General features: G+C 39.0%; 1 protein-coding gene across 1 annotated transcript in view; it reads right to left on the bottom strand.

The window, feature by feature from the left end:
* LOC130161667 (polycystic kidney disease 1 like 1) overlaps positions 1 to 24,289 on the bottom strand; it is a 29,474-nt gene extending 5,185 nt beyond the window's left edge. Inside the window, exons 1-43 of the mRNA XM_056365082.1 lie at positions 24,183 to 24,289; positions 23,067 to 23,239; positions 22,054 to 22,139; positions 21,649 to 21,789; positions 19,669 to 19,918; positions 17,864 to 18,050; positions 17,243 to 17,482; positions 16,788 to 16,920; positions 16,502 to 16,705; positions 15,924 to 16,105; positions 15,347 to 15,550; positions 14,743 to 14,906; positions 14,482 to 14,589; positions 13,882 to 14,103; positions 12,382 to 12,453; positions 11,720 to 11,896; positions 11,547 to 11,624; positions 10,844 to 10,986; positions 10,296 to 10,416; positions 10,016 to 10,142; positions 9,109 to 9,301; positions 8,942 to 8,998; positions 8,471 to 8,848; positions 8,113 to 8,364; positions 7,923 to 8,036; positions 7,180 to 7,328; positions 6,976 to 7,076; positions 5,767 to 5,965; positions 5,557 to 5,640; positions 5,162 to 5,369; positions 4,429 to 4,535; positions 4,129 to 4,228; positions 3,918 to 4,046; positions 3,647 to 3,820; positions 3,403 to 3,552; positions 2,242 to 2,403; positions 1,627 to 2,132; positions 1,416 to 1,500; positions 1,108 to 1,263; positions 908 to 1,026; positions 707 to 817; positions 509 to 617; positions 193 to 264 (exon numbers count right to left, since the gene is read on the bottom strand). Coding sequence (XP_056221057.1) covers positions 193 to 264; positions 509 to 617; positions 707 to 817; positions 908 to 1,026; positions 1,108 to 1,263; positions 1,416 to 1,500; positions 1,627 to 2,132; positions 2,242 to 2,403; positions 3,403 to 3,552; positions 3,647 to 3,820; positions 3,918 to 4,046; positions 4,129 to 4,228; positions 4,429 to 4,535; positions 5,162 to 5,369; positions 5,557 to 5,640; positions 5,767 to 5,965; positions 6,976 to 7,076; positions 7,180 to 7,328; positions 7,923 to 8,036; positions 8,113 to 8,364; positions 8,471 to 8,848; positions 8,942 to 8,998; positions 9,109 to 9,301; positions 10,016 to 10,142; positions 10,296 to 10,416; positions 10,844 to 10,986; positions 11,547 to 11,624; positions 11,720 to 11,896; positions 12,382 to 12,453; positions 13,882 to 14,103; positions 14,482 to 14,589; positions 14,743 to 14,906; positions 15,347 to 15,550; positions 15,924 to 16,105; positions 16,502 to 16,705; positions 16,788 to 16,920; positions 17,243 to 17,482; positions 17,864 to 18,050; positions 19,669 to 19,918; positions 21,649 to 21,789; positions 22,054 to 22,139; positions 23,067 to 23,239; positions 24,183 to 24,289 — 6,834 coding nt within the window. The remainder of the gene's footprint in view (positions 1 to 192; positions 265 to 508; positions 618 to 706; positions 818 to 907; positions 1,027 to 1,107; positions 1,264 to 1,415; positions 1,501 to 1,626; positions 2,133 to 2,241; positions 2,404 to 3,402; positions 3,553 to 3,646; positions 3,821 to 3,917; positions 4,047 to 4,128; positions 4,229 to 4,428; positions 4,536 to 5,161; positions 5,370 to 5,556; positions 5,641 to 5,766; positions 5,966 to 6,975; positions 7,077 to 7,179; positions 7,329 to 7,922; positions 8,037 to 8,112; positions 8,365 to 8,470; positions 8,849 to 8,941; positions 8,999 to 9,108; positions 9,302 to 10,015; positions 10,143 to 10,295; positions 10,417 to 10,843; positions 10,987 to 11,546; positions 11,625 to 11,719; positions 11,897 to 12,381; positions 12,454 to 13,881; positions 14,104 to 14,481; positions 14,590 to 14,742; positions 14,907 to 15,346; positions 15,551 to 15,923; positions 16,106 to 16,501; positions 16,706 to 16,787; positions 16,921 to 17,242; positions 17,483 to 17,863; positions 18,051 to 19,668; positions 19,919 to 21,648; positions 21,790 to 22,053; positions 22,140 to 23,066; positions 23,240 to 24,182) is intronic.

Here is a 24,289-nt window from a genome sequence, read left to right as displayed (position 1 = left end):
ACACAGAATTTAACACGCTTTATTTATTATGTAAAACTAGTCAGTCACTTTCACTGTTTGCAAAATGAGAATCTTTTCTTCCTGAAACACATTTTCTCATAACAAAACAGAAGGGGTCGTTATGACATTGAGGTTTTCAGTGATTCCTACGTGAAAATGTAGGAAATGTAAATGTCTCCTTTTGATACTTACCTTGTCCCAGAATGAGCTGGATGCCTCCTCCTTCCACAGGATTGCCTCTCCAATCAAGATATGTGACTGCTGCTGGATGATATCAAACAATGAGGTTGTGAAAATGTGTTTGGTTTCAATTTATATTGATAAAACATGGAATAAGATCTTTCCTCAACAACATTTTTTAATGGATCAAAGAGACTAACATACATAGTCAAGGTAAATTATTTTCACAATTTCAGAACATTGCAATCCAGGACAGAATGAGCCTACAACTGTTTCACCAGCCTGCTTTACTTACATGAAACTTAGTGAGTTTTTAGTCATTGCTTACCTCAGTTGTGGCTGATGCATTCTTGTACAGCAAATTTAGCAGACTGGTCTGTGTCCACTTCCACCAGTCCTCATGCTTTTGTATTGACATGAAATCAATATCATCATTCCTGCTGAAAGATAAAATACGATTTCAGAGTACGTCAAGTGTTTTTACTAAGAGAGAGAAGGAGAGAGAGCATGTGTGTGCAAGTGTTACCTTATAAACTGTTTTCTGACAGCTTTATTGAGGTGGTAATGGTCACTGACTGAGCTGCCATATGTTACACACAGCATGAGAAAAGCCATGGAGACACAGACAGACAAATCCCTGGATGACAAAGAAAAAGAGATAATTCCTTATGCTGCTTTAAATCATATACAATCACCTGCCCACACAGACAAAGACACACAGACCCACCTGAGAGTGTTATGGATAAGAATCTCTCTTCTTTTCCTCCCACGGGTTTTCCTCAGCTCAGCTGGAGTCAGTGGGCGCACGAGACGTAGGTACCGGGCTCGCTGACGAGCTGCAAGCAGCTGTCAATCACAAACAATTCACTTGATGTTTCAATGGAAAATAATAGAATAGATTAAAAAGAAATAGATTCTGGCTATCACCTTTTCAAGGTATGAGCATCTTTCCTGAGGGAAAACAGATATTCTGAACTGCTCCTCTGGCTGATGAGCAGCCTCTAACTCTTTTATTCTGGAGAAAGTATGAAAGTCTGGTCTTTTTCTGTACCAAAAGGAGACAGTAACTGCCACAGTAAGTATCTGTAAAAGAAAAAGAACAATATTTCCAATATAAAGACCATTAAGTATTGAACTACTTTTATTTTGTTAATAATAATAATAAATAAGAGTTATGGATTACACTTTTATTAATTCCAAATGCATTTGGTTGTAAACAGGTGGGTATAATTTACCACAGCTGGCTGGATGAAGAAGATGCAAGATATCAGGGAGAAGAAAAGCGAGTGTATCCAAATCAGAACTTCGCTGCTGCTGAATCTAAAACATCATACAGAGACACAGTTACAAAAGTCACACAAAAGTCAGTATCATAGTGGCAGTGGCTTCCAGTCCCTCATATATACTTGAAAAATCATCCATTTAATGGCATCACACAATTACTACCTCATTCCCAACACTGCAGAAAGCACCAGGCAGGAGAGGGACAATAGCAGACATAAGGCCCAGGCCAGATAGTGACACCACTGGGATGTTGGTCCAACTTTTCTCCCTTTCATTGTGTCGACTATGTGGTAACCACTGCTGTGACCACACCATGCTGCCTGGTGATGGCTGCTTTCCTCAAAGCCACAGTCCGATGAACATATTCCTTGAGGATCTTTCTCCTTCTGAATGGCTCGATTTTCATCCCTCATGTTGCACAAAAGCTCTTTCTGGATTCCTTGAAATTTGTTGCTTTCACTTAAAAGATCAAATGCTTTTCCCTGATTTTCTTGATCGGCATTATTCTCCTCTGAAATCAGCAACAAATTCTGAAGTACTGGTCCCATACTGCGCTCTACTGCAGGATCATCATCCTTTCTTATGATCACATCTGGCTGGATTACAGGTTCTTTATCTGTGTCTTTATTTTCCAGAATCGTAGGAGACAATGAGAGCACATCTGTGCCCTACAACACAAAAAGAAAGATTAGACAGGAATGAAAAATGCTTTGACAACAAAGACATAGAGAAAGGGAAAAAAAGAAAACAGAAAAAGATTGATGCTCTAATTGTAACCTGGTATTTCTTCCTCCAGGCTCCCTGCATCCACTGCTTAAGACTGCTCCAAGAGAGATGGAGTATGCTGTCATTTACTGAAAGAGCATCTGTGAGGACGCAAGACAACAATAAAATAAGAGAGAAAGAGGAAAGAAGGTGTGGAGACAAGAAAAAAAAATGCTAAAAGAGCTCAGAAAAATTTGCATAAAGAGGTGAAACACAACCACGAAGCTAAATGGTAATTTACAGTAACCAAGCACTGTCTTAGGAACACCTGTACATCTGCTTGTTCGTGCAATTATTCAATCAGCCAATCATGTGGCAGCAATTCGATGCATAAAATCATGAAGATACAGGTCAGGTTCAGTTAATGTTCACATCAAACATCAGAATGGGGACTTTGGCGACTTTGACTGTGGCATGATTGTTGGTACCAGACAGACTGGCTTGAGTATTTCTGAAACTGCTGATCTCCTGGGATTTTCTTTGGCGCTATACAAATAAAATTGGATTGGATCTCAATTTCTGTTGAGACACACAGATGGTAGGGTCAGAATTTGGTGTCAGCAGCATGAATCCATGGACCCAACCTGCCGTGTGTCGAGGCTGCTAGTGGTCGTGGTGTAATGGTATGGGGAATGTTTTCTTGGCAAACCTGGGCCCCCTTACCACCAACAGATCATTGTTTTAATGCCACAGCCTATCTGAGTATTGTTGCTGAGCATATGCGTCCCTTTATGGCCACAGTTTACCCATCTTCAAAAGGCTACTTCCAGCATAATAACGCACCATATCACAAAACAAAAGTCATTTCGAACTGGTTTCAGGAAGATGAAAATGAGTTCAGTGTACTTCAGTGGCCTTTCCACCCGATCTTGACCTCTGAGATATGGTAGAATGGAGCATTCAGAGCATTAATGTTCAGCTGACAAATCTGAATCTGAAATTGATACTGTCATGTCAACATGGACTACAATCTCGAAGGAATGTTTCTAACATGCCATGAAGAACTTGAGAGCAAAGATAGGCACTACCCGGTATTAGCATGATGTTCCTAAAAAGTGCTCAGTGGGTGTTCAGTACTGTAGAAAAAAAAATTCTATGCTGAAGGTAAACTCATTCTATGCGAGTCCAAACTTCACCTTCAAAACAGTGCCTTTCAGTCTTTTTACCCTTTGCATGTTGGACTCCTGACCTCCTCAGCTTGACCTCATGCAGTCGAAACAGGAAGGATATCATTGTTGCTCCGGGCAACACTGCCACCACACTTAATGCTCCAGTTGTCACAGAGACAGCGGATACATCAAGAATACCCAACTCGAACGGCAACTGTAAACAAGGGATTAAAAACCGAAGCTGTAGGGATAAAGTTTTAAAACTTTCATGCACCAAATTTTGAATTTTGAATATCTTCTTAACCCACCTCAGAATCTATTTGTGATATGATTACTGTGTTGATGCATGCGTATCCCAACAGCAGCAGCAGGCACACACTAAGTCTTTGAGTGTGTGTGAACAAGTTAGGGCAGGGGCAGCTGTATACAGACATCCAGATGTGGAAGTCGGCCAAGTAGTTGGATAGCTTAAAACACAACATCTGCGAGCATACAGATGGAGACGCTGGGTCACATGGGAGCAGAGAATAGCGGGGTTTTTTTTGTGTGTGTATTCAGATGTTTATGTGAGTGCTCTACCTTAGTAAAGCCTAATCCATGGGTGCAAACACGCAGCATTCTTTCCACCTGGCCATCACCTTTGTTCACAGCCAGCCAGCACTGACCGACAAAGAGCCAAGCACGTCCTTTCACATGCCCTCTGTTCATCTGATTTAAAAGTAGACAAATAAACCATCTTGATAGTCCAAGCACAGAGCACATTTACAAACACAAAACACATGGTCCTCACCTCAGATACCTCCACTTGTCTGAGGTACCAGGTTGGGGATGGTCCAGAGCTGTCGTGCCAGATGTGAACCCCCCACATACGACCCAAGCTGTCTGCTGTGCTGTGATGTCAGAGGCAATGATTACACTGAGGCAGTAGTAGTTTAGAAATAAGCAAATCAAAATTAATTATTTTTTAAAGCTACTATAAATATTATGAGGTATTAAGTAGTAAAATGTATATCATGCTGTATTTGTCAAACTTAAAATAACACCTTATTTTTCAGTATTTAAGTAATATTTGGAGATTTTGGTGGATTACCTGAGTATAAACGTGACTTGAGAGTGCCTCCTGAACAGAGTGCACCCTGGGACTTGTAGTTCTCTTGTGTGTGAGAACCCATCTTCACCATACAGCACAATATAAACCTGATAAACATGCAGAGACAGATTCCCAGACACACATAAGTACTGGATTTAAAAGGCTTTTATAGCATTGTTTAATCTAAGGCTGGTAACCCCCCCCCCCTCCCCACACACACACACACACACACACACACAGGTTATGCACTGTAGACACTGACTTATGACTATTAAAGTACACAAAAATACATTATTGTGACATTTTATCACAGAGATATCCTATTGTTTCCATAGTAACTATTTATACTGACATCAGAAGCAGCATATCTACACATATACATTAAACTCTGTCCTGTCACTGTCCAAGTCCAACCAAGCACGCAGATAATTTTTTATGAAATAAATTGTTCTCTATATGTATCTTTCCACAATCATAAACACTGTCCAAAGGTGGCATTCTCATACTCATACAGGATGAGTTGGACCATTCAATACAGACATAACAGTTCAATAAAGTCTTCACCAACTTTGGCCAAGCCTACATCCCACTGCTTACTTTTTTCCCCAACACACACTTTTTAGACAAGGAGCTTTTCCTGATTTTTCATGGCATTTATGTGCAGTCAGATCCAACATGAGTAGGACCTGGTGAGGATGAATGACTGGTTTAAAGGAACAAATGACAGTCTTACCTTTGCACTCATATTGGCTGCAGAGCAGAGACCAGTGTGGATGGTTATGGCATAAAGATATGAGTCAAATGGAGAGTTGTCAGAAAGATAGTGGACTCTTCGATTCTTCTTGAACATGTCATCAGCTCTCTTGCACACCGCCAATCTGGGGATGTACAGGCACACACACAGCACCAGTACACCCAGCACAGTCAGATTGCAGGAAGCACTGAAGTGATAGAATGGCAGAGAGGACGCACAGGAAGATGTTATGCTATTATTTATATATATACATACTATTTTGATTCTCATTAAAAAGAGCCTCAAAACTGCAGACAAAAATGAGCAGAATGATGGAGGATTCAGTTGGTTAATGGCTGCAGAAAATGTCAAGCTTAAAGGAGGAATGCGGTCACCTTAGGAACGGGTCCAGATCGGCTGTGTCACGGCTGCTCTGGATCTGGTGCTGCACCACAGTCAGCGGCCTCAACTGATGACAACTGAGACAAAGGGCGAGCAAAGTTTTTCATTTATGTCATTCATCACCATGTCCACTTCTTTCTTCCATGTCAGTGTCTGTGTTTGTTTATCTCTGCAGGTCTCAAGTCACTTAATCCATGCCTCACCTGCAGTTGACAGCACTGGCTGTGTCTGCTTGCTGTGTCCTGCAGCCCTGATGTGTCCAGGCCCCCTGGTGGCCATCCCAGGACAAACACAGGCTACTGACAACTGTGAGACTGTAGCTGATCTGTTCACTCAGATACTTGTGTCTGGGTGCTTTCCCAAAATCAGCATTCAGCAGTGCCAGGTGACCAACCCCTGCAGCTAGAAATTTTAGGGCTTTGGTGAGTGAGTTTCTTTTCAGTTACCCAAAGACACATGTGAAATGTCCAAGCAAGCAAATTACCTTGGTAACTTAGAAGGTTTCATAAGGTAAATAATACACATCAATCATAACATGATCACAACTTATTTTTAATCTCATCCTCAGAAAATAGTTTTTTAAAATGTTATTATTAACATTGATTAATTGTCAATGCTCATCGTGATTACTGACTGATAATAAAGTTTTATGGTAATTTTACTGTGTCATTGTTTATGTTTTGTTCTGTTTCAAATGTATTTTCTTGCTGATTTTTGTCTATTTGTATAAAGGCCCATCTAGAGAAAGGAATTACAAACTAGCTCAGACTATAAATGCTGTGGTAAGTGCCACTCATCAACGTTGTCGCTATAAAAATAAACATTAAATACATTTTCAAGTAATGTAATGACAGGTATCATTCATATTTGTGACTGACATGTCTCGATTTTAGGCACACATGATACTGTTTAGCTTTCCACTGCTGTTTAACACAATGCTGAAGTCTTTTTTCATCTATATCCAAACTTCATTCAGAAAACAAAAAACATTTTTGTGGATGATGAATTTGATATATTCTCTCTAGAATGACTGGTGTTCTAAAAGATGGAGTAGTAGAGCAGAAGGGAAAAGAAATACAACAAAACATTTGATTGGTTGTCAAATTTAGACTCTTGTGATGATATGCATTGACTGAATTTTTATATGTATATATAGTATATAACTGACTTTTTGCCCATTTTACACTTGACTAAAGCCTTGTTAAATGACTTCAGTTACACATTTTGTATAAAAAATTTGTTAAAAAAAGGCATGGTTGTGTTTTAATGGATGTTTAATTTGATGTATTCTTTATATCAATATAATAATCATCATCATCATCATAATCATATAGTTTAACAAATGGAAACACTTGGAGGAAGAAGGAGTTACAGAGATAAAAAACGATAGATGGAACCAAAGGGGTTTTTACCATTGAGGTAGGATGGGGGCAGAGTAATGCGTATGGTGTTGGTCTCCCAGTGGTGAATTCTGTGCAGATGGTTTATGCTGGGCGTCGGCCTCTCAAACATCCTGTCACAACAGAGACTCTTGGTTTGGTTTTGTGTCACATTCTTGCTCCTACCATCAGATGGTAATATCCGTAAAACATCAACCCAAGTTACTACAAGTCTACCTGAAGAGCAGCATGATGGGAAACACCTTGTTTGGCGGTGGCGTGAACAGCAGGCTCAGCTGGATGGCCCTCTCCAAGTGGTCCTGGGTAATGTTGAAGCTGTGGTAGTTGACCTGGGTGCGGAGGAGGATGTACTCATGCACAGAGCTCTTCTACAGCAAAGATGTGATCACACATTGTTGGAGTTAATCATTTAAGACAAGTCACTGTTATAGTTCAACAATCACATCATACAAACACAACACATGAAAGATCAGCTCCCCATAGTATCACTGGCTCTCTCATATCTAGCATTTTCTGATGTTACTGTTCACCAGCTTTCATTATGTACACTACAGATGTTGCACAAGGGCATTTAAAGTTACCCTGTGGAGTTTTTGACCTCTATGGAGCAGTTTTTTAAGGAGTGAGTCCTTGTTTTTTTTTTTTGCGTACATGTACACAAGGACGCAGTGTGTCGTTTCACACTATTCCACTGATCTACATTAGGTGGTAATGTGCAAAGAAAGGGAGCAATGTACCAACAAAGGCAAGGAAGAAGACTGCAAGCCAGTAAACATGGATATAAACAATGCATTTTCAATTTAGTAAAAATCAGCGTTGCAAATATTTTCTGAGGAGGGAAAGGCATTCTAACATGTTTGTTAGACCTAAAGGACACACACAGTGCAATTTGTTAAGTAACTCTAAATGTGAACATACCCTTCATTTGCAAACAACAGAAAGAAGAAGTAGCAACATACGTTTCCTGGTGGCTGTTGCAGCTCAACGTTGATTGGCAGAATGAGGGAACGAACAGGGATCTTTCTCCTCACGCTGCAGTTGTACAGACTCAGGTCAACCACTGGTCCACTGAGCTGGAGATTGCCAGAGGAAATAAGAGTGATGCTTTTCCTTTTAATCATTGAATGTCCACATATGAGCTACCCTCACCTGTGTAGGATGTTGGACACAGGTGTAAGGGCTGCGAGCGAGTTCAGTCACCACGCTGAGCACACAAGGCTGCCAGCTCTCAGTGCCTCCACTGTGATGAACAAACAGAAGCTGGATCAGAGAAGCAGATATGTAGAAGGTGGTCGAGCCACTGCTGATGACTGTGGAGGTTTGGTTTTGGTATGTGGCGTATAAGGTGATAGGATCTGTTCTGACTCTGTGCTCCTGGACCTTGTGGAACAAAATGTACTTCTGAAAAACAGAGAATGGATGTGAATAGAGCGATAAACAGAGATACAAAAAAGCCTGTATGGAGAGACATGTTTACACACACAAAAACATGTTTGTTTTCTCTCACCAGCATCAGGTCTGACGCAGTCTGCAGGGTATCAACAACAAGCTGTGCCATCTGGTTTGTTGCAGGTGATCCACCCAATTTGATGTGATCACTGGTGGCTGAAGCTGGTATGCAGCCAGGAAAAGCAATGCTATTTCTTATATTTTCACCTGTGGGTGAGTCCAGTTCCAAAACTTGTGTAATATTGTCCATGTTGGGCATTTGAGGTGTGAAGTTATGATTTTTACCAGCAGCCTGCAGGATGTATGAGAGCAGGACAACCAGGGTGTTGAGGGTCCTGTGGTCCAGATGATAATGAACTGGAGCTCTGGACTCCAAAAACAGGTCTGAGATGGCCTGGACGTGAACTGCCACTTGTCTGGCACTTGCTAATGTTACCTAAAAAAGGATAAGAAATAAGGATGCAATGAATAAAAAGGACAAAGTGAGTAGTGTCTCTTTGTCCATGAAAGGAGATACCCTTCCACCAACCTGATTTGTAACTTGTAAAAGGTCTTTGAGAGCGCAGATGCTGTCTACCATTGATGCCTATGGATTAAACAACATATTATTAAAATGTTCCAGAGGTGGAAAAGATTGTTGAAATCTCACTGTGTTCTGTTTATCTTCGAGTACAGTGTAGGTCTATATGTGTGTACCTGTTCACTGCTCTCGAGCTCACACACTGTGCTAAAGAGCACATTGCGTAAATGTATCTGTGCATGTGTGTTGGCCTTGGTGTCCAGGCTGAGTCTGTTCAAAATGCTGGAGAGAAGACTGATGTAGTTACGAATCTCCCTACTGTTCCCAAGCCGCACCAGAGCCGACAGGTTCCTCAGACCTGACTCTGAACTGGAGAGAAAGAGTTACTAACACCACAACAATACACTGCACACATAGTATGACAGTTTTCACGGTGTAGCAGATCTGCAGCGCTTAGAAGCATAAACTGCTCTTTTAATGTTTTTTTTTTTTTTAAATAATTTAATAATCTGCCAGTTTCAATTTTTGGGCTGTCAGATTATATAAAATCCTTGTATATCCTCCAGCATAACATCCTTTGTCTTTTCTCTAATAGACAGATTGACCAATTAAACCCACAGGAGAAAAGCTTTAGCGTATCTAGAGCATTTACTCAATTTACTAACATTTGATTAAAGTTTCCATCTCCAGGTATGATGGCAACCAAACAGTCGAATTTAAGGCTTATTCCACATTTAAAATTCATCAGCCATCAACTTAAAAACCATTTATAAAGAATGAACTATTTAAAAGTAATACTGGCTTATGTAAATACCATAAACTGGCAAGATAAAGTGTCAGAGTCAGTATGATCTGTATTTCTTAAATCAAAACCTAGAGAATCTAAATCTCTTTGAGTAAACTCCAGCTTCCTGACACATTATGTTATTGCAATTATCCAGTATGATTTACAAATATAAGTCACCTTGAACTGTCATGGAGCACACACCGGTGCATCTCATCTAATAAAACCTCAAAAAATTAACATAACCATAATGTCCATGTGATGTGATGGCATGTTTATGGGTGATTGGTTTATCTTACAGCTCCAGATCAGGATCATCATGGGAAGAAGTGTCTCTGAGGAAGCTTGGTTGGACTTGGACGGTGACAGGACAGGGTTTAGTGGCTGTCCCATATGTGCTGCTCCTGATTTCACTATAAATAGTTACTACGGAAACAACAACAAGAAATAATTTCAATTAATTAATCAATGGGAAATCTCTGTGATAATGTACAATAATGTATTTTTTTGTACTTCATAGTCAGTGTCTATAGTGTGTAACCTGTGTGTGTGTGTGTGTGTGTGTGTGTGTGTGTTTACCTTTATAGTCATCACTTGGGTCACCTGAAGGCAGGCTGAAGTAGTACTGGAAATCTCTCCCCTGGTACAGCAGCTTTGGGGGTCTGCTTCCTACACTGAAGCTGTGCTCATACAGTAAATCCTTCACCACGAATCAGTGAATGGGATGGTTGATTAGTAATTATGAGGTAGTAAAGAAAAGAAAGCCCAGAAAATGGGGTATTGATTAAAATCAGAGAGGTAGCAACTAATTATCGATTTAAGTGAAATATCAAATCTTTCTATCATAAGAAAACAGCAGTACTGAATGAAAACGTGTCTGCATTGTTTCAATAGCAAAACCACCTGGTCAGATTTTATTTTTCTGGAACCTTAGAACCTTTAAAGCGCCTTTAAATAATGTAACAATTGTGAGTATTCTCACAGACTAAAACACACTTAAAGAAACACTTTCAACTCCCTCCCATTAAAGTACAGCCAAATTTGCCTTTCTTTTAAGTGGGAGGTTTTTGAGCGCTTGCTCATTTACATTTTTGTGTATGCATGTGTGTGTCTGGGACAGGAGATACCTCTTTCCCTGAGGTGCAGAAGATGCTGAAATGTGTGTGCAACTCCATCCCTTTGTCCGGCTGCACCTGGCACGTCATGCCCTTTGGAGCAGGTTTGGTTTTTAAGAATAGCTGAGTCCGGCCGAGAAAACTATGATGAGATTCTAAGTACAACAGATAACAATCAGATTACGATCAAGATCTCCATCCCCTCAATTTTCATTATAAACATAAATGATGGGCGAACATAGGACTGATTTTGTCATTATTATTTACTGTGGACACCACCGTGATGATTCCCCATCCAGAAAACTATCCATCCAAAAATCTGTTTTGCATCTCTATTACAGGACAATCAAAGGAACAGAAATATTCAATTGTGACTGCATTCACATTCATTTAACATTAGCATTTAGCTTCAATGATGACTCCTCATATGTTAGCTGACTTTGTGTTGAGAAAAATCTGGCCCATCTCTAAGAAATAAATGAAAAACAATCGTAACCAACAATAAGGAAGATTTTTTGTTCTTGGTACAAAACCCTTCCTAACAGATTTAGGACTTACATTGGGCTGTATAGAATTTGTATTTCAATTTCAAGTTCAAGTTCATGTTTATTCTTCATTCCATCTGTTCATTCTATCATGGTTCAGTGCTGATAACACATTAGATTTTGGCAAGAAAGCCTATTACTGTTGTTGTTATTATTGTTGAGAAACTTACTGGCAGTGACCTCCAACATGTATCTGCTCCCTGGCTTCAGACTGAAAGGTCTGAAACTGAGAAAAGGGGAGGAAATTCCTATAAAGATGGAAAAAGAGAGAGAAATGACAAAAGACTGAGATATAGAATGGTGGAGTGGAGGTGTGTGTATGTGGCTTTTCTCAGTACTGTACCAGTGTAGGTGTAGGACTCAAAAAGGCCTTTGTCTACTGGGTCTCGGGGCAAATCGAGCAAAGTTGGCTCCTGGATCACCGTAGTGGATCCTGGAACCACCAGATTACTCCCCTCATCGTATACTGCTGGATCAGACACTGAGTCATCTCCTGGACTAAAGGTCTCACCATCCAAATCTGGAATACACAAGTAAATTGACAAGCATTAACACTAGTAAAAAGATAAGATAGGATAAAATAAGATAAGATGAGATTAAGATAAGATAGTCCTTTATTATTCTTACAGTGGGGAAATTTACCGTTACAACAGCAAAGGGGACAGTACAAAAGAAATGCAAAATGAAAATATCAAATACATAAAATTTACAAAACATAGATAATAGATAAATAATATAGTATAGCAATATAATATGTACAGATAGATTCTAAAAAATATGTTAAAATATGTCAAAAAATAGCAGCAGAGGAATACTACACAGTTGGTGTGTGTTAATTATTGTTTGCCAGTTTTTGGTGTGTGTGGTCTACTGAGTGCAGTATTTGTTATATAGTCTGACAGTAGCAATAATAATAATTACAATATTAATAATTAGTTGATTAAATAGTTAATTAATAAATTGTTATTAGTAATCATTACAATAGCAAACATTTATGTACTATACCTGTCGGTCTTCCTGCTGAAATCCCTGGGTCTCCCTCCTCTGCACTTGGGAAGGGAACATCATAATCTGAATCTGTAACAACATGCACAATAGAATTACACAATGAAAATCTGTGCTGATTGAGCATATGTAAATATAAGATGTTACCAACTGTGTTAGACTCAGATAAAGAAATTAAAGATAGTCTACTTATATAGCACATTTCTTAACAAGGTTTTGTGCTATACTACAAAAAATATCAGACACCAACACCAATTAAATGACACAATATATGAGGAAAATAAAAAATATATAATAAGCATATAAAAATAAAAATCCCACTCAAAAGAAAAGATTTAAAAAAAAATCCAAAGAGCACAGTTAAAAAAATTAGTGATTAGGTTTCTTATTTGTACATGGTAAGTTAGCAAGTTGTTCTGGGTTTTAGATTTAGGTTGCAAAACAAACTTTTTCAATTTAAATATAAAATTATTTTGTTAAAACTGCTATAATCAATAGTTTTATACAATGGATAAAATGACTGTGAAATGTTAAAGTGCTTTGTAGTGATGGCATTCTGTAGTTCATTTTAGTATTAAAGCCTATAATTATACAGTTTTATCTTTATCTCTTTGTCTTACCACTCATTAGCATAATTTCTAGACAAAGTTGGTAGCTGTTTTCAGCTATACAGCTCTGACAAACCTACTTTATGCTAACGGCACCTAACAGGAAAATTAGCAACTAGCTGGCTAACACAATGGAGAATTTAGCAGCTAAAGAACCAGATAATTTTATCAAGAGTTGGCGGAGACCAAAATCAAAGCCAAAAGAGTGAATAGCCAGTTCTATGAGATTCAAAATGAAAGCCATGTTATTTGCTTCATATCTGCTGGATGTGTAACTGTTGGCTAATATGTTCAATATATACCTTTTGACTTAATGTTGTGTTTACAGCTTGGTTCTGCTGCCCCCAAGTGGCGAAAACATTACCTGACGCAGGCATACGGACCTTCACCACACACCATGGATGTGTATTATAAGACCAATCATCCATTCATTCATTCATGAACGTGGAGCTTCTATCCGTTAGCTCGTTCTCATAGCCCAGAGTCAAGATGGGAGTGACACCTGAGAAGGGCTCTGAGCATTGGCTCTGAGTGACACTACTGCGCATATTCAGCGGGCCGCATAACGCGGAAGTAACCCGGAAGCTAGAAACTTTTTTGTCATATGTTGCCAGGTGAGCAATTTCTATAGAAGTGAATGGGCGCCAATTTTAGATCCGGCATCCTGTATACGTCCATGCTACACACCCACAGCACAAGTACACAGGTGTTTTCTGTTGTGCTAGATTAGACCTCCTAGTTTTTGTAGTTTGTTAACCTCATTACCAGCATAGCTCCAATTAGCTTCAACCTGAGCCAGAATCAGCCAGAGTAATTGAAAACACCTGTGGTGGTCAGCAGTTTTATCATTCAAAGACTAAAGTTATTTCTCCAGCTCAGTTTTTTTCCTCACATGGTTGTCCTCCCTTGTCACCATTCTCCAGGACAGCAAAAGAAAATTCCCACTCAGCAGAGGAGTCCGAGTGACCTGGGAATTCACTGATAACGTCGCTTTGGCCAAAGTGCTCTGAAGGAAGGACTCCACTGTTGTCAACGGTGAGTGGCGGGTATTCAGTGGAGGTTTGATGCTTTGGCAGGTCAAACTTTCCCAGGGAATGATAAAAGGGCTCATCTCCTGGACATAAAGAGGACGAGTTAAATAATTCATAGACTATCCATTACTGTAACTATGACTTTACACAGTATTACTTCTTGTTAATATCCTTATTGATATCCAGCATTATGCTGACTGGAACTGAGACAGTTGAAGTTCAGACTCAAGTTTAGTGACAGTGGTATTTTCTACTTGAATACTCAAATTAGACACTGGGGTAGTAATGTTTAGTTTATCTCACAGGCTACAGTACATTTAATAACGCACCATCTTTGTTTGACATGTGTCTGCTCTTCTTTAATGAAATCCCACTGTCAGTGGGTCCCAGATTTTGCTTTGTGACTCTAGTTCCAGAGGCGGTCTCAGTCAGAAGAACAGGGGCTGAGGCAGGGACAGTACGGGTGTAGTGTGAAGAATCTGTGTCAGATGGATGTAGGGTGAAAGTCTCAAGAGTCTGAGGGAAACTTTCAGGACTCTTGATGATTGTGGAAGGAGAATTGAGATCCACTGTGGAACAAAATGGGACTGAAATAGAACAGAATAGAATTAAGTATTTCTTTGTAAATGAAACACTGGTAATTTACTATTACTAATGGAATCACAATCATTTCTCTAAAACTGAACCCAGTCCTCAACTGGGAGAAGTTGTCCTTATTTTACCTTCTATCACAGGCCTGGAGGAGGCATTGACCCAGTACAGACTCCAGGTGTAGTGGATGTGTTTTGGGGAAACATTACAGTCTTCACAGAAGGTACTGACAGAGAACGACTTATCCCAGTTCACCTGGTCTCCATGGCAATGAGGGCAATAAACTGACACCTTCCTGGATTGAAAAATTTACATGAATGTTAAAATGAGATGGTGTAACAAGGTTCATTCTTCTTTAATATTGATTTCAATCACTTCAGTATAGCTATAAGCAATTTAATCCTTAGCTGTTCTACAAGTCTTGATAGACTTCACCAATAATAACTTAAGATTTTTTATTTATTACAAATAACAGTAATAGTAATAAACAACAAAATTTAGTTTAGTTTTGTTTTTCCTTTTGCAATAATTTGTGCAAAATTTTAATTTTGTCATTACAGACAACCATATAATTAGACTCGAATTATGGCAAACTAGGGCATCTATTCAGGACAGAACACCTGCAATTAATTATGAACAGCAGAGGTTTGCCAGTTTGATCAGTTGTTGTTTAATACACATCCATAAACACACTTGAGATATAGTGATTTTTAATTTTTTTTAAATAGCTCTCACCCAAGCAGATTTGGTATTATTGTGAGGAAGGTCTCTGATGAAGCTGAACGCTCTCCACTGTGTATGGTGAGCGTGAACTGGAACTGATCAAAGTTGTGTTTTAAGAAACTAACAGGAAATGTAAGCACAGGTGAGGAAGTGGGAATGTATTGGTTGAAACAGGAAGTGGTGATGGAGCTGAGTGGTTTACATGTCCATCTGTAGCTATAAAGAGAAAATAAGAAAAAATAAATGTTAGATGTTAATTTCCAAACAAACTGGAATCAGATCTTTTCAGAAGCGAATAAACACATGATTCACTAGAGTTTGATGCAGGGTCTGGGCCAGAAGAGTTGTACACGCCCCCCCCTTGAAACCTGATGGGACACCCCTGATGCCCCCCTACCAGAGTCAGAAGGTGATAGGTAGTTGGCTTGTTTGCATCAGAGATGGAATACAGTAAAATACAAATCCAAAACCACAAAGATGCAAAAATGACATGTAAAACAACTGGAAGGAAATGCAAAACCACCAATTTTAAATGTTCAAAGCCCGTCTCTGGTCAGATGCCCATCAAAGACTTCAATGTCGTTTCTACCTGAGTGGGTTCATGGGGAAGTCAGGGTCGTAAGATTTCTGCCCGTCCAGGGTGACTACAGTAGTGTTCCTCTTGTTAATGAAGACGTTGGTGCCACCCTGGATAAAAGCCACAGGAGGGCTCGGCATCACCTGAACTCTCAGACTGTAGTTACTGTACACCACACTGCCAATGACTTGTACCTGCAGAGGAATTACAGCTATGGAGTCAAACCACAGTCACTCAGTTCTGTGAATGTTAATTTAAGACAAGTAAGAATAAGCATGAAATTGACATTTGGAGTTTGGGCAATTTTGTCCCATTTCTACAAGGGTACAATTATTAAGGATTTTTTTTTAAATTTCTGAACAGGAAGATTTACATTTGTCTTGTCTTTACACTAACAATAACAGAAATCATATACACTCTGTTCTGATTAAACAAAACTGGAGGAACCCCTTTCTAGGTTCATTTAAAACATATTCTTTTCACTATAACTCACCATTTACAGAATGCCAGTACCCAGTTTAAAGATCCAGGCTATGAAAAGTGATGTATTACTCTGCCTCCTCCCTGTATGACCGTTTTCAGCTACTTACCCTGGCTATGGCAATGTAGGTGTCATAGTGCAAGAGATGGCTCTGCAGTGTGAGACTCTGCCTGTGTGTGTCTGTTTGAGGCAAATAGTAGGTCTGGCCTGCAGAGTCAAACAGGGTCCAGGTGTATTGAAGACCTCCTGATATGTCACAGTCAATTTCAGTCTCATAGGTCACCCCCAGATATATAACCTCATATCTCCGCACCTAGAGGAAGAGGAGAATTTCCTTTTTAGCTATACTCTACTTGCATGTTAAGGTCAACGTATCAGTCATCCTGGTAATGTACCTGTAGTTTGAGAGGACCCATGTTTTTGACTGGTGGAGGCTGACAAGGTCGGTCCACAACAAAGATGTGACTGCTCAGAGAGGCAGAGCTAACCAGGTTAGACACTGTCACTTTGACTCTGAACTCTCCTCTTCTGCAAAGAGAAACACATACACTAAATGTACACAGGCACAAATACACATTACAGTTAAGCACAGTGGTTACTAATGATTTGATTGAAAGGAAAGCTAACAAGCCGACTAAGACATGCTGTAAGCAAAATAAATAATTTATAATAAATAAAGTGCAAGTATCTTCACTTTGAAGTCCATTATTTAGGTTCATTAAATAAGGATTAGCAAAAGAGAGTATACAATACTGTGACATAAAAATACAGAAAGTAGTCCATAACAAATAATTAGAGCATTATCTAAATTCAAATTTACTGGAGCGACCATAGTAAACCTCTGGCTCACCTGTGGAAGACATGCTGTTCAGTGCTCTGTCCCAGCCTGGATGATCCGTCTCCAAAGTTCCAGAGGAAGGTGAGGTTGGTCCCGACATTGACCCGGCAACTTACTGTCACTGTCTCATTCTGCAGGACTGAGGCCTGGTGGACTAGCCTGTTGAGCTTCACTGCTCTCTCGACTGCCAGTGGGAACACCTCGGAGGTGATGGATGTGTGAGAACTAGACGTGACTGCAACTACATCAAATCTACATTGAAGAGAGATTGGATTTGTGAGGTATTTTGATTAATGTATATGCACAAACTCTTAAACTCAATGTTGCAAAAAGACATTATTTTTCTTATACTGTAGATCTTATACTGTAGACTATTCACGCTCTGTGCGAAATGATTGGTTAGAGCTGTGGGCTCATTTAGGCTCCCACCCCCACTCCCACAGTGCATCACTGACACATACAAAATACCGTATACAGTCACATTTACAAAGGGTAACATTTAAGCTGCTGAGCTGCTGCAGGAAAACAAAACATTAATCTTAGTACACAAACATCAATCAAACATCATTTTTAAAATTCTTCATTATTATTACACCTAGGCCAGATGTTGTGTATGTTGTCTGTGTCCCATACCTGCCAGGTTTGTGGTATCGCTTGGTGATGGTGCTTGAGGTGGATTTGGCTGATGTGGAGTCTCCAAAGTGCCAGATAAACTCTACAAGGTCTGGCACATCCGCCAGAGCCAGGAAAGTTATATCTGTATTTGTGGGATAGGCTTGTTTTTCTGCATAAATCCGCACTGATAGGACAAAAAGGATATCACATGGTCAACATATTATCTATATGCCACAGAAATGTATATGCTCCATCAAAAGGGATTAAAAAAATATTGCTGCACAAACAAACTCTTTTTGAAACTAATGCTTGAAATGACAGGAAAAAAACTGGCACGATGTCCCATCACAAAAAAATCAGAAAATGCATTATGAGCATATCTACTTGATAATTTTGAAATTTACATTTTCTTTGATGGTGACTGAAAATGCAAGAACTAAATCTAGATAGTAAACTCCCCGACATCTCCAACAGTTTAGTAGTGTCACATTCAGATAAAAGCATGAGGCTTTAATTGAACTAAAGCTGTAGCTAAACAAATCATTTGCAGCTATATTGCATGGAGCCTGTTCAATCTGAAAAAAATTTATTAGGAATTTATTCTAGAAATTTGTTATAACACTGATCAGAAACACTTATACTGATTAAAGATACACTGTTGAGTTTGTAATATATTTTAACATTCGCAAGAAATAGTAGCCAAACTTGGCAAAAATACTTGATTAATGTTCAGATGTTTTGCACTGCTCAGTGGTTGTCAGTTAAAAGTACTTCCTTACCAGTGTCACCCACGCTGTGAACTGGACTGTGACTGGTGGGTGGTTGCCAATTTGGATTAACTCGAACTTGTGGGGACGGCTTCCTGTTCCCCTCTACACACACTCTTACACTTTTGTTCTGAGAAGACACTCGATTCTCAGCTTGAAGCTCAACCACAACTGTCCCTGTGTGATTGAAAAGCAAAACCACCGTTGTTTCCTCTCCTGTAATGTAGCTGCTGTTGCTGTACAGTAATGTTCCATTCACCAGCAGAGAGACAGTCATATTCGACCCTGCTGCGATGCTAAATAAAACTGACTGTTTGTGATTTGTTCTGATCACACTGGGAACATTCAACACCAGCTTTCCAACTAGATCTTGAACCAGCATCTGTGTTTGAAATGAGTCCCAGCTGACTGGGTTAAAGGCTTTAACTGTGACATTATAATGCCCTGCTAATGAAAGAAGCACATTTATGTTCCATTCCTTGGTTGTCCTGTTCATCACAACAGCATTATCCAAACTAAAGGTCCAAGTTATTCTTGACCCCATGCGGCTGCCATGGCTGACAACCTTCAGGTTTAATTTTGAGTGTGTTGGAACTACTGACATCCAACTCCCAGAAGACCTCAGGGCACAGATATGATCATAGACCATTAGGGCTTGAGGCAGGACAGTGGAGAGCAGCACTGATGAAGGATCAGAAGTGGAGACAACAGATGCTATGAGGTTATATTGTCCTGCTGTCGTGGGGAGGTGGCAGCAAAGGTGGAGGTGCAGACAGCAGCTGGACTGATTGGAGGTGTGGAGGGGGATGAAACGGTGGAGATAGGAGTGGGTGCCTCCATGACAAGAGATATTACTGTGGTGTTGATTGAGGCTGTGATCATCAATTATGTTGCCATGGTTACTGTAGTTACAGTCATGATCATTGCTGTTTTCCCAGTCAGTAACGTCAGTAATTTTGCTTGTATGACTCTCAGTTTCATTTATGTTAGTAGTGTTGGCACTGTTGTTATCAGTTTTATTACTGTCATCATTGCTTATATTATTCTTCATGTCACTGCTGTCAAAGCGGCGGCTGTAAATGTCAATGTTGCCCCCACAGCAGGTCTCAATGTCCTGTCCTTTGCTGCTGGGTTCGACACTGTTCTCATAATTGTGGTCATACTCTGCATTTAGTGTGAGGTTGAGGGCAAGTAGGTGCTTCATGGTGGTGAACAGCTCCACATCCACAGAAATGCACTCTCCGGTTCTCAGATGATTTCTTGAAACACTAACTTTAAGGTCAGAAACAGCAGGACTCACAACTACCTGCAAGAGCACAGAGCCACATTATGTTGCAAGTAAACAATATGCAAAAAAAACCAAAACATCGAAATGTGAGATGGAAAGATAAGTCTGGTCACACTTGATATTTTTGTTACTGTTAATAAATCCCATGAAAAGTCCAAAACCAACAATGAATGATCAGTTGCTTGTTTAGCCAAAGCTTGATAGAACTTATTACTCTGTGAATTAAAACACTATTTAAAACCATAACATTAAACTACATTCTTGCAGTGGGTGACATAACCGATGGACGTGGACACTGTAGTTTATTTTGATTCAATCCCACACCATCCTGCTGTTGTAAAATCTGCACCAAATGTGTATTAATCGACAGTTGAAAATAGTCACCCCAAAACTATTCACTGCAGTTTGAATAATGTTTGCTAAAAACTACAGTTCTCAACTGTTTCAGGAAATGATTTATCCTTTTTTTTTTTTTTTTTTTTTCTTTACATCTTGAGTAGGAACCAGTGACAAGAGTATGAGAGACGGACTAACACATTTTTGGTTTTGGTCTTTTAATTGGATTTGTTGACTATAAGATAAATATGAGTCTCGCCATCCTTACCGTATGATCATTAATGCCACATTAGGATAATATAGTCACTGAATGAAAGCATAGTACTTACAACATGTATTGCCTGCTGTGTCCATCCATTGGCACTGGAGGCATTCACTGACACAGTGTGAACTCCCTCTGATTCAAAGGTCCAGTTCTGGGGGAATTTAGAATTCAGATTTAAAAAATGGAAAAAAAACACGTTTGTTAAATGAAATTTCCTCTTTGATATTTTTTAATGTAACAAAAAAACTATTTTTCAGCAACATATGTGAATCAAAGTTTGATTATGTCCCTTTCTCATTCAGGAAGAGGCTATAGAGTTCACTAAGTAACTCGGCACATAGCAGCCAGTTAGTTTTGATGCTCTTTTTAACTTTTTCCATTCTTAGTGTTGACCCTTGACCTCTATGAATTCTGAAAGGTTTGTGACATAATTTAACTTGAGTAAAACCTAAGTAAAAGTTACATTAAGAAATGTTTGTTTTTGCACACCAGACCTACTATAAATTCTAACTGTATATAATCGATCATTAATCTTTAATGCAATTATTCATATTATATATTTAACCATTTTAAAAAGCCTTGGAAAATGCACATCTCCATATTTGAAGATGATACGAGGAAGAAAATGGAAGTAGGACAAAAACACTGTTTTTAGCTTGATATTGAATGGGTTGTAATCTCTGATATTCTTTCTTATAAATCAATTACAGGCCAGACTGTTAACATGAGGGGGCAGACATAAACATAATGAATTCACTGGTAGCATGTTGTTGTCATTTAAGGCCACCAGTATACCAAAGTCACTTCATATAGCTTAGGTAATGAAGTTTTGTTGATTTGTGATCAATAGAAACTGTAAAAAAATCACTCATCAAAGCCTTGGTACTAAATGATCACTTTAAAAAGGGGAGGATTCAGCTGTCATTACTCAAAACCTTTAATTCTAAGATACATGTATATCATGTAATATAGTATAGTAATAAAGAAATATTTTCTCAGTCCTACATACCAAAGTGCTGTTCAAACAGTCAGACTTGGGGAAGCAAACTGTATTTATAGCTTTTCTCTCTCCCTCCACCTCTTTGTTTTCCGTTCTCTTTTCGTGAGTAAACCACCAGCAGAACCCCGTTGCCAGACTTTCACCCACGTATGCCTGCAGTGTGACAGGGTCGCCCAGGTATGCTGCTTGCATGGCCACACTGTGCGAGTCTGTCTGTTGCAGATGTACACATGAGGGGATGCCCAAGGGCCCGTGGAGCACAGAGATCACCAAGCCATCTGGAGAGGGCTGTAAGACGGAGAGGTGGAGGGTGGAAGAGAGTGTAGAGAGGAGGTTGGAAACCCTGACATCTAAACAGAAAATTGCAAGATAGGGAGAAAAAGGAGAGCGATGGCTTTACTACACAGTAATATATATTTTCCCTATTAATTCATTAATTGTTCATCATTAACAAAAGTTTTCTTTTGTTGACTTACTAATTTCATATTTTCCTGGAGTTTCCAAAATCCAATCAGATGACACAACAAAAGAACCATCATCCAACAGGCTGACATGATGTGAGCTTTGACCTCTAGGGGTCGTGTCCAGGAACTCCATAGTGACATAAAAGAGGTCCTGCTGTCCCAGACTCCGAATACCTGAAAATCACAGAAAAAAATGAATTTGAACTGCGAAAAACAAAACACGGATGTATGCTATATACTTTTTTTTCTTTTAATTATCTAAACATTTATCAAATCTCTCTTGAGTTTTTTTTATGAGTGTAAATAGATTCTTCTACATAAAAACTAATTACAAGGACATTCTGAATGAAACACTGTTCAACATAACAAAAAATATTTTCTCAAAAATGATCATTTTAAGATCAGATCTTGATCAGTTATTTTGTATTACATCATTTTTTATAATTATAGAAATAATAAATTGACATTATTTTGAAAAATATATTATGCTAATTTCTTAACCACATTACACATCTGCAGCTGTTATTAAACTATTATGGATACGCATGAATGAATACACAACTGCTTCCAGTTTATATCCAGACATGTAAGTGATTAATTCTTTGAAGTGGCTTTAATAAAAAATTTTATAAAAGGACTGAACCTTTTTAAAAGTTAAAATAAATAAATAAACAAATGCTGTTCTAAAATTAAGTCTTGGAGCAGCCCTGCATGTGGACAAATCCTCTTCCTGTAATTTTAATGATCATTTTTTTATAATAGTAAATAATATGATATAACAATAGAATCATAAATAATATAATTAATTATATATAACATTAATTTAAACAAAAACCCAATCACTTTATATCAAACCATGAGGAATATACAACAGACAGAAAATGTATTTACACAATTACAGCCACAGAAAATGAATGTTAAGGAAATAAAATACAATGTTAAGTATTTTAAAAATGTATTTTTACTTATAAATAAAAAAGAAAGAACTTTGTTAAAAACAAAGTTTTTTGTAACTTCAAAGTATTTAAAATGCAGGAGTCAACCTCTTTGCAAACTGAAGACTCTATTTCCAAGAACATGTAAAATACAGTATCAGCTGACCTGTGGGCTGGTTGGGGCGTCCTGCCAGGTTTCCAGAAACTTCCACAACAAAAGTCTTCCCAGCCTGCACTCTGTCTACAGAGGAGGACAGACTAAGGCTGTGCAGAAATGGTCCTTCAGTTCTGTAGAGTGCCACAATCCCCTGTTCGCCTCCAACAGGCAAGTACAGCACACTGGAAAGAAAAGATTCACAGTTAAAGCATTCAGCATAGACAACACAAAAAGCTTCAGGGACTTTGATACTGGCATGCAGAGTGGGTGTAATTAATGAGCTGGTCCTTAAAACTCTAAACAAATTTTTAATATTTTACTCCGACTGAATTTGGTGGCATTGAGATGTAACACCTGGGTTTGTGCCTCCAGTCACTTCTGGATCAGGACATGAAACAGAGCTAGAGCAGTCATGGTTAGATGCTGAAAGCAAAAGGCTGCAGTCTGCCTCACCTTTGTCTTTCACTTTCCCCTCTGACATCTGACCCTCTGTCGGAAGATGCATTGAAACATTCACTGATGACCAAACCATGTAGGTGGTGGTTGCCACAGTAACAACTCTCCAAGGTCATCGCTGCAAACTGGTACCTTGAACAACAAATAATGAAGGTTAATAGTTTTTTTTTTATTTTATTTTTTTTAATAGTTTCTGAGTGTTACACATGCAGTGCAGCATAGTGGGATAAAAATGAAGGACTGTGGACCATATCATGTATTTTCTGTGAGAAGCAAGTCTGGTGTTTGACTTTAAATTCTCGGGTATATGTCAGGATGAGAACCTATCACAGCTGCTCAACTAACTACAAGTGTATGAGGAATTTATAAGAGTGCTTTGTTCATAGCCTACTTATTATTTTACTTATGTTTGTTTATTTAATAGAATTCAATTTGATGAGCAATAGGCAACAACACTGAAGCCAGTTTACATCCCCGTCCCTGTAGTCTTTGATAGATTATTCTAAAACAGGATTATCAGTGATTATAAGCGACATGGTCCTGAGAGGAGTTAATTTTTAAAAATCACAAAAGCAGAATTTCAATGTAATTTTACACAAGACATATCCCTACCAGCTTTGTCTGAAGTGCAACTGCCTCGGCTGCTCTACACCCTTTCCCCGAACTTACCCCTCATCCAGACAGCGCACAGAGCAGGTTACCGGGTCAAGGTCATGGGCACCCTTGGCTGTATAAAGTCGGAGGAAAGATGAGTCGCTGTCGTTGACGCAGCCCAT

This window comes from Seriola aureovittata, chromosome 20, assembly GCF_021018895.1.
Source record: "Seriola aureovittata isolate HTS-2021-v1 ecotype China chromosome 20, ASM2101889v1, whole genome shotgun sequence".
Classification (NCBI taxonomy): domain Eukaryota; kingdom Metazoa; phylum Chordata; class Actinopteri; order Carangiformes; family Carangidae; genus Seriola; species Seriola aureovittata.
The sequence above is the reverse complement of the archived record's forward strand: the minus strand, read 5'-3'. Positions and strand labels throughout refer to the sequence as shown.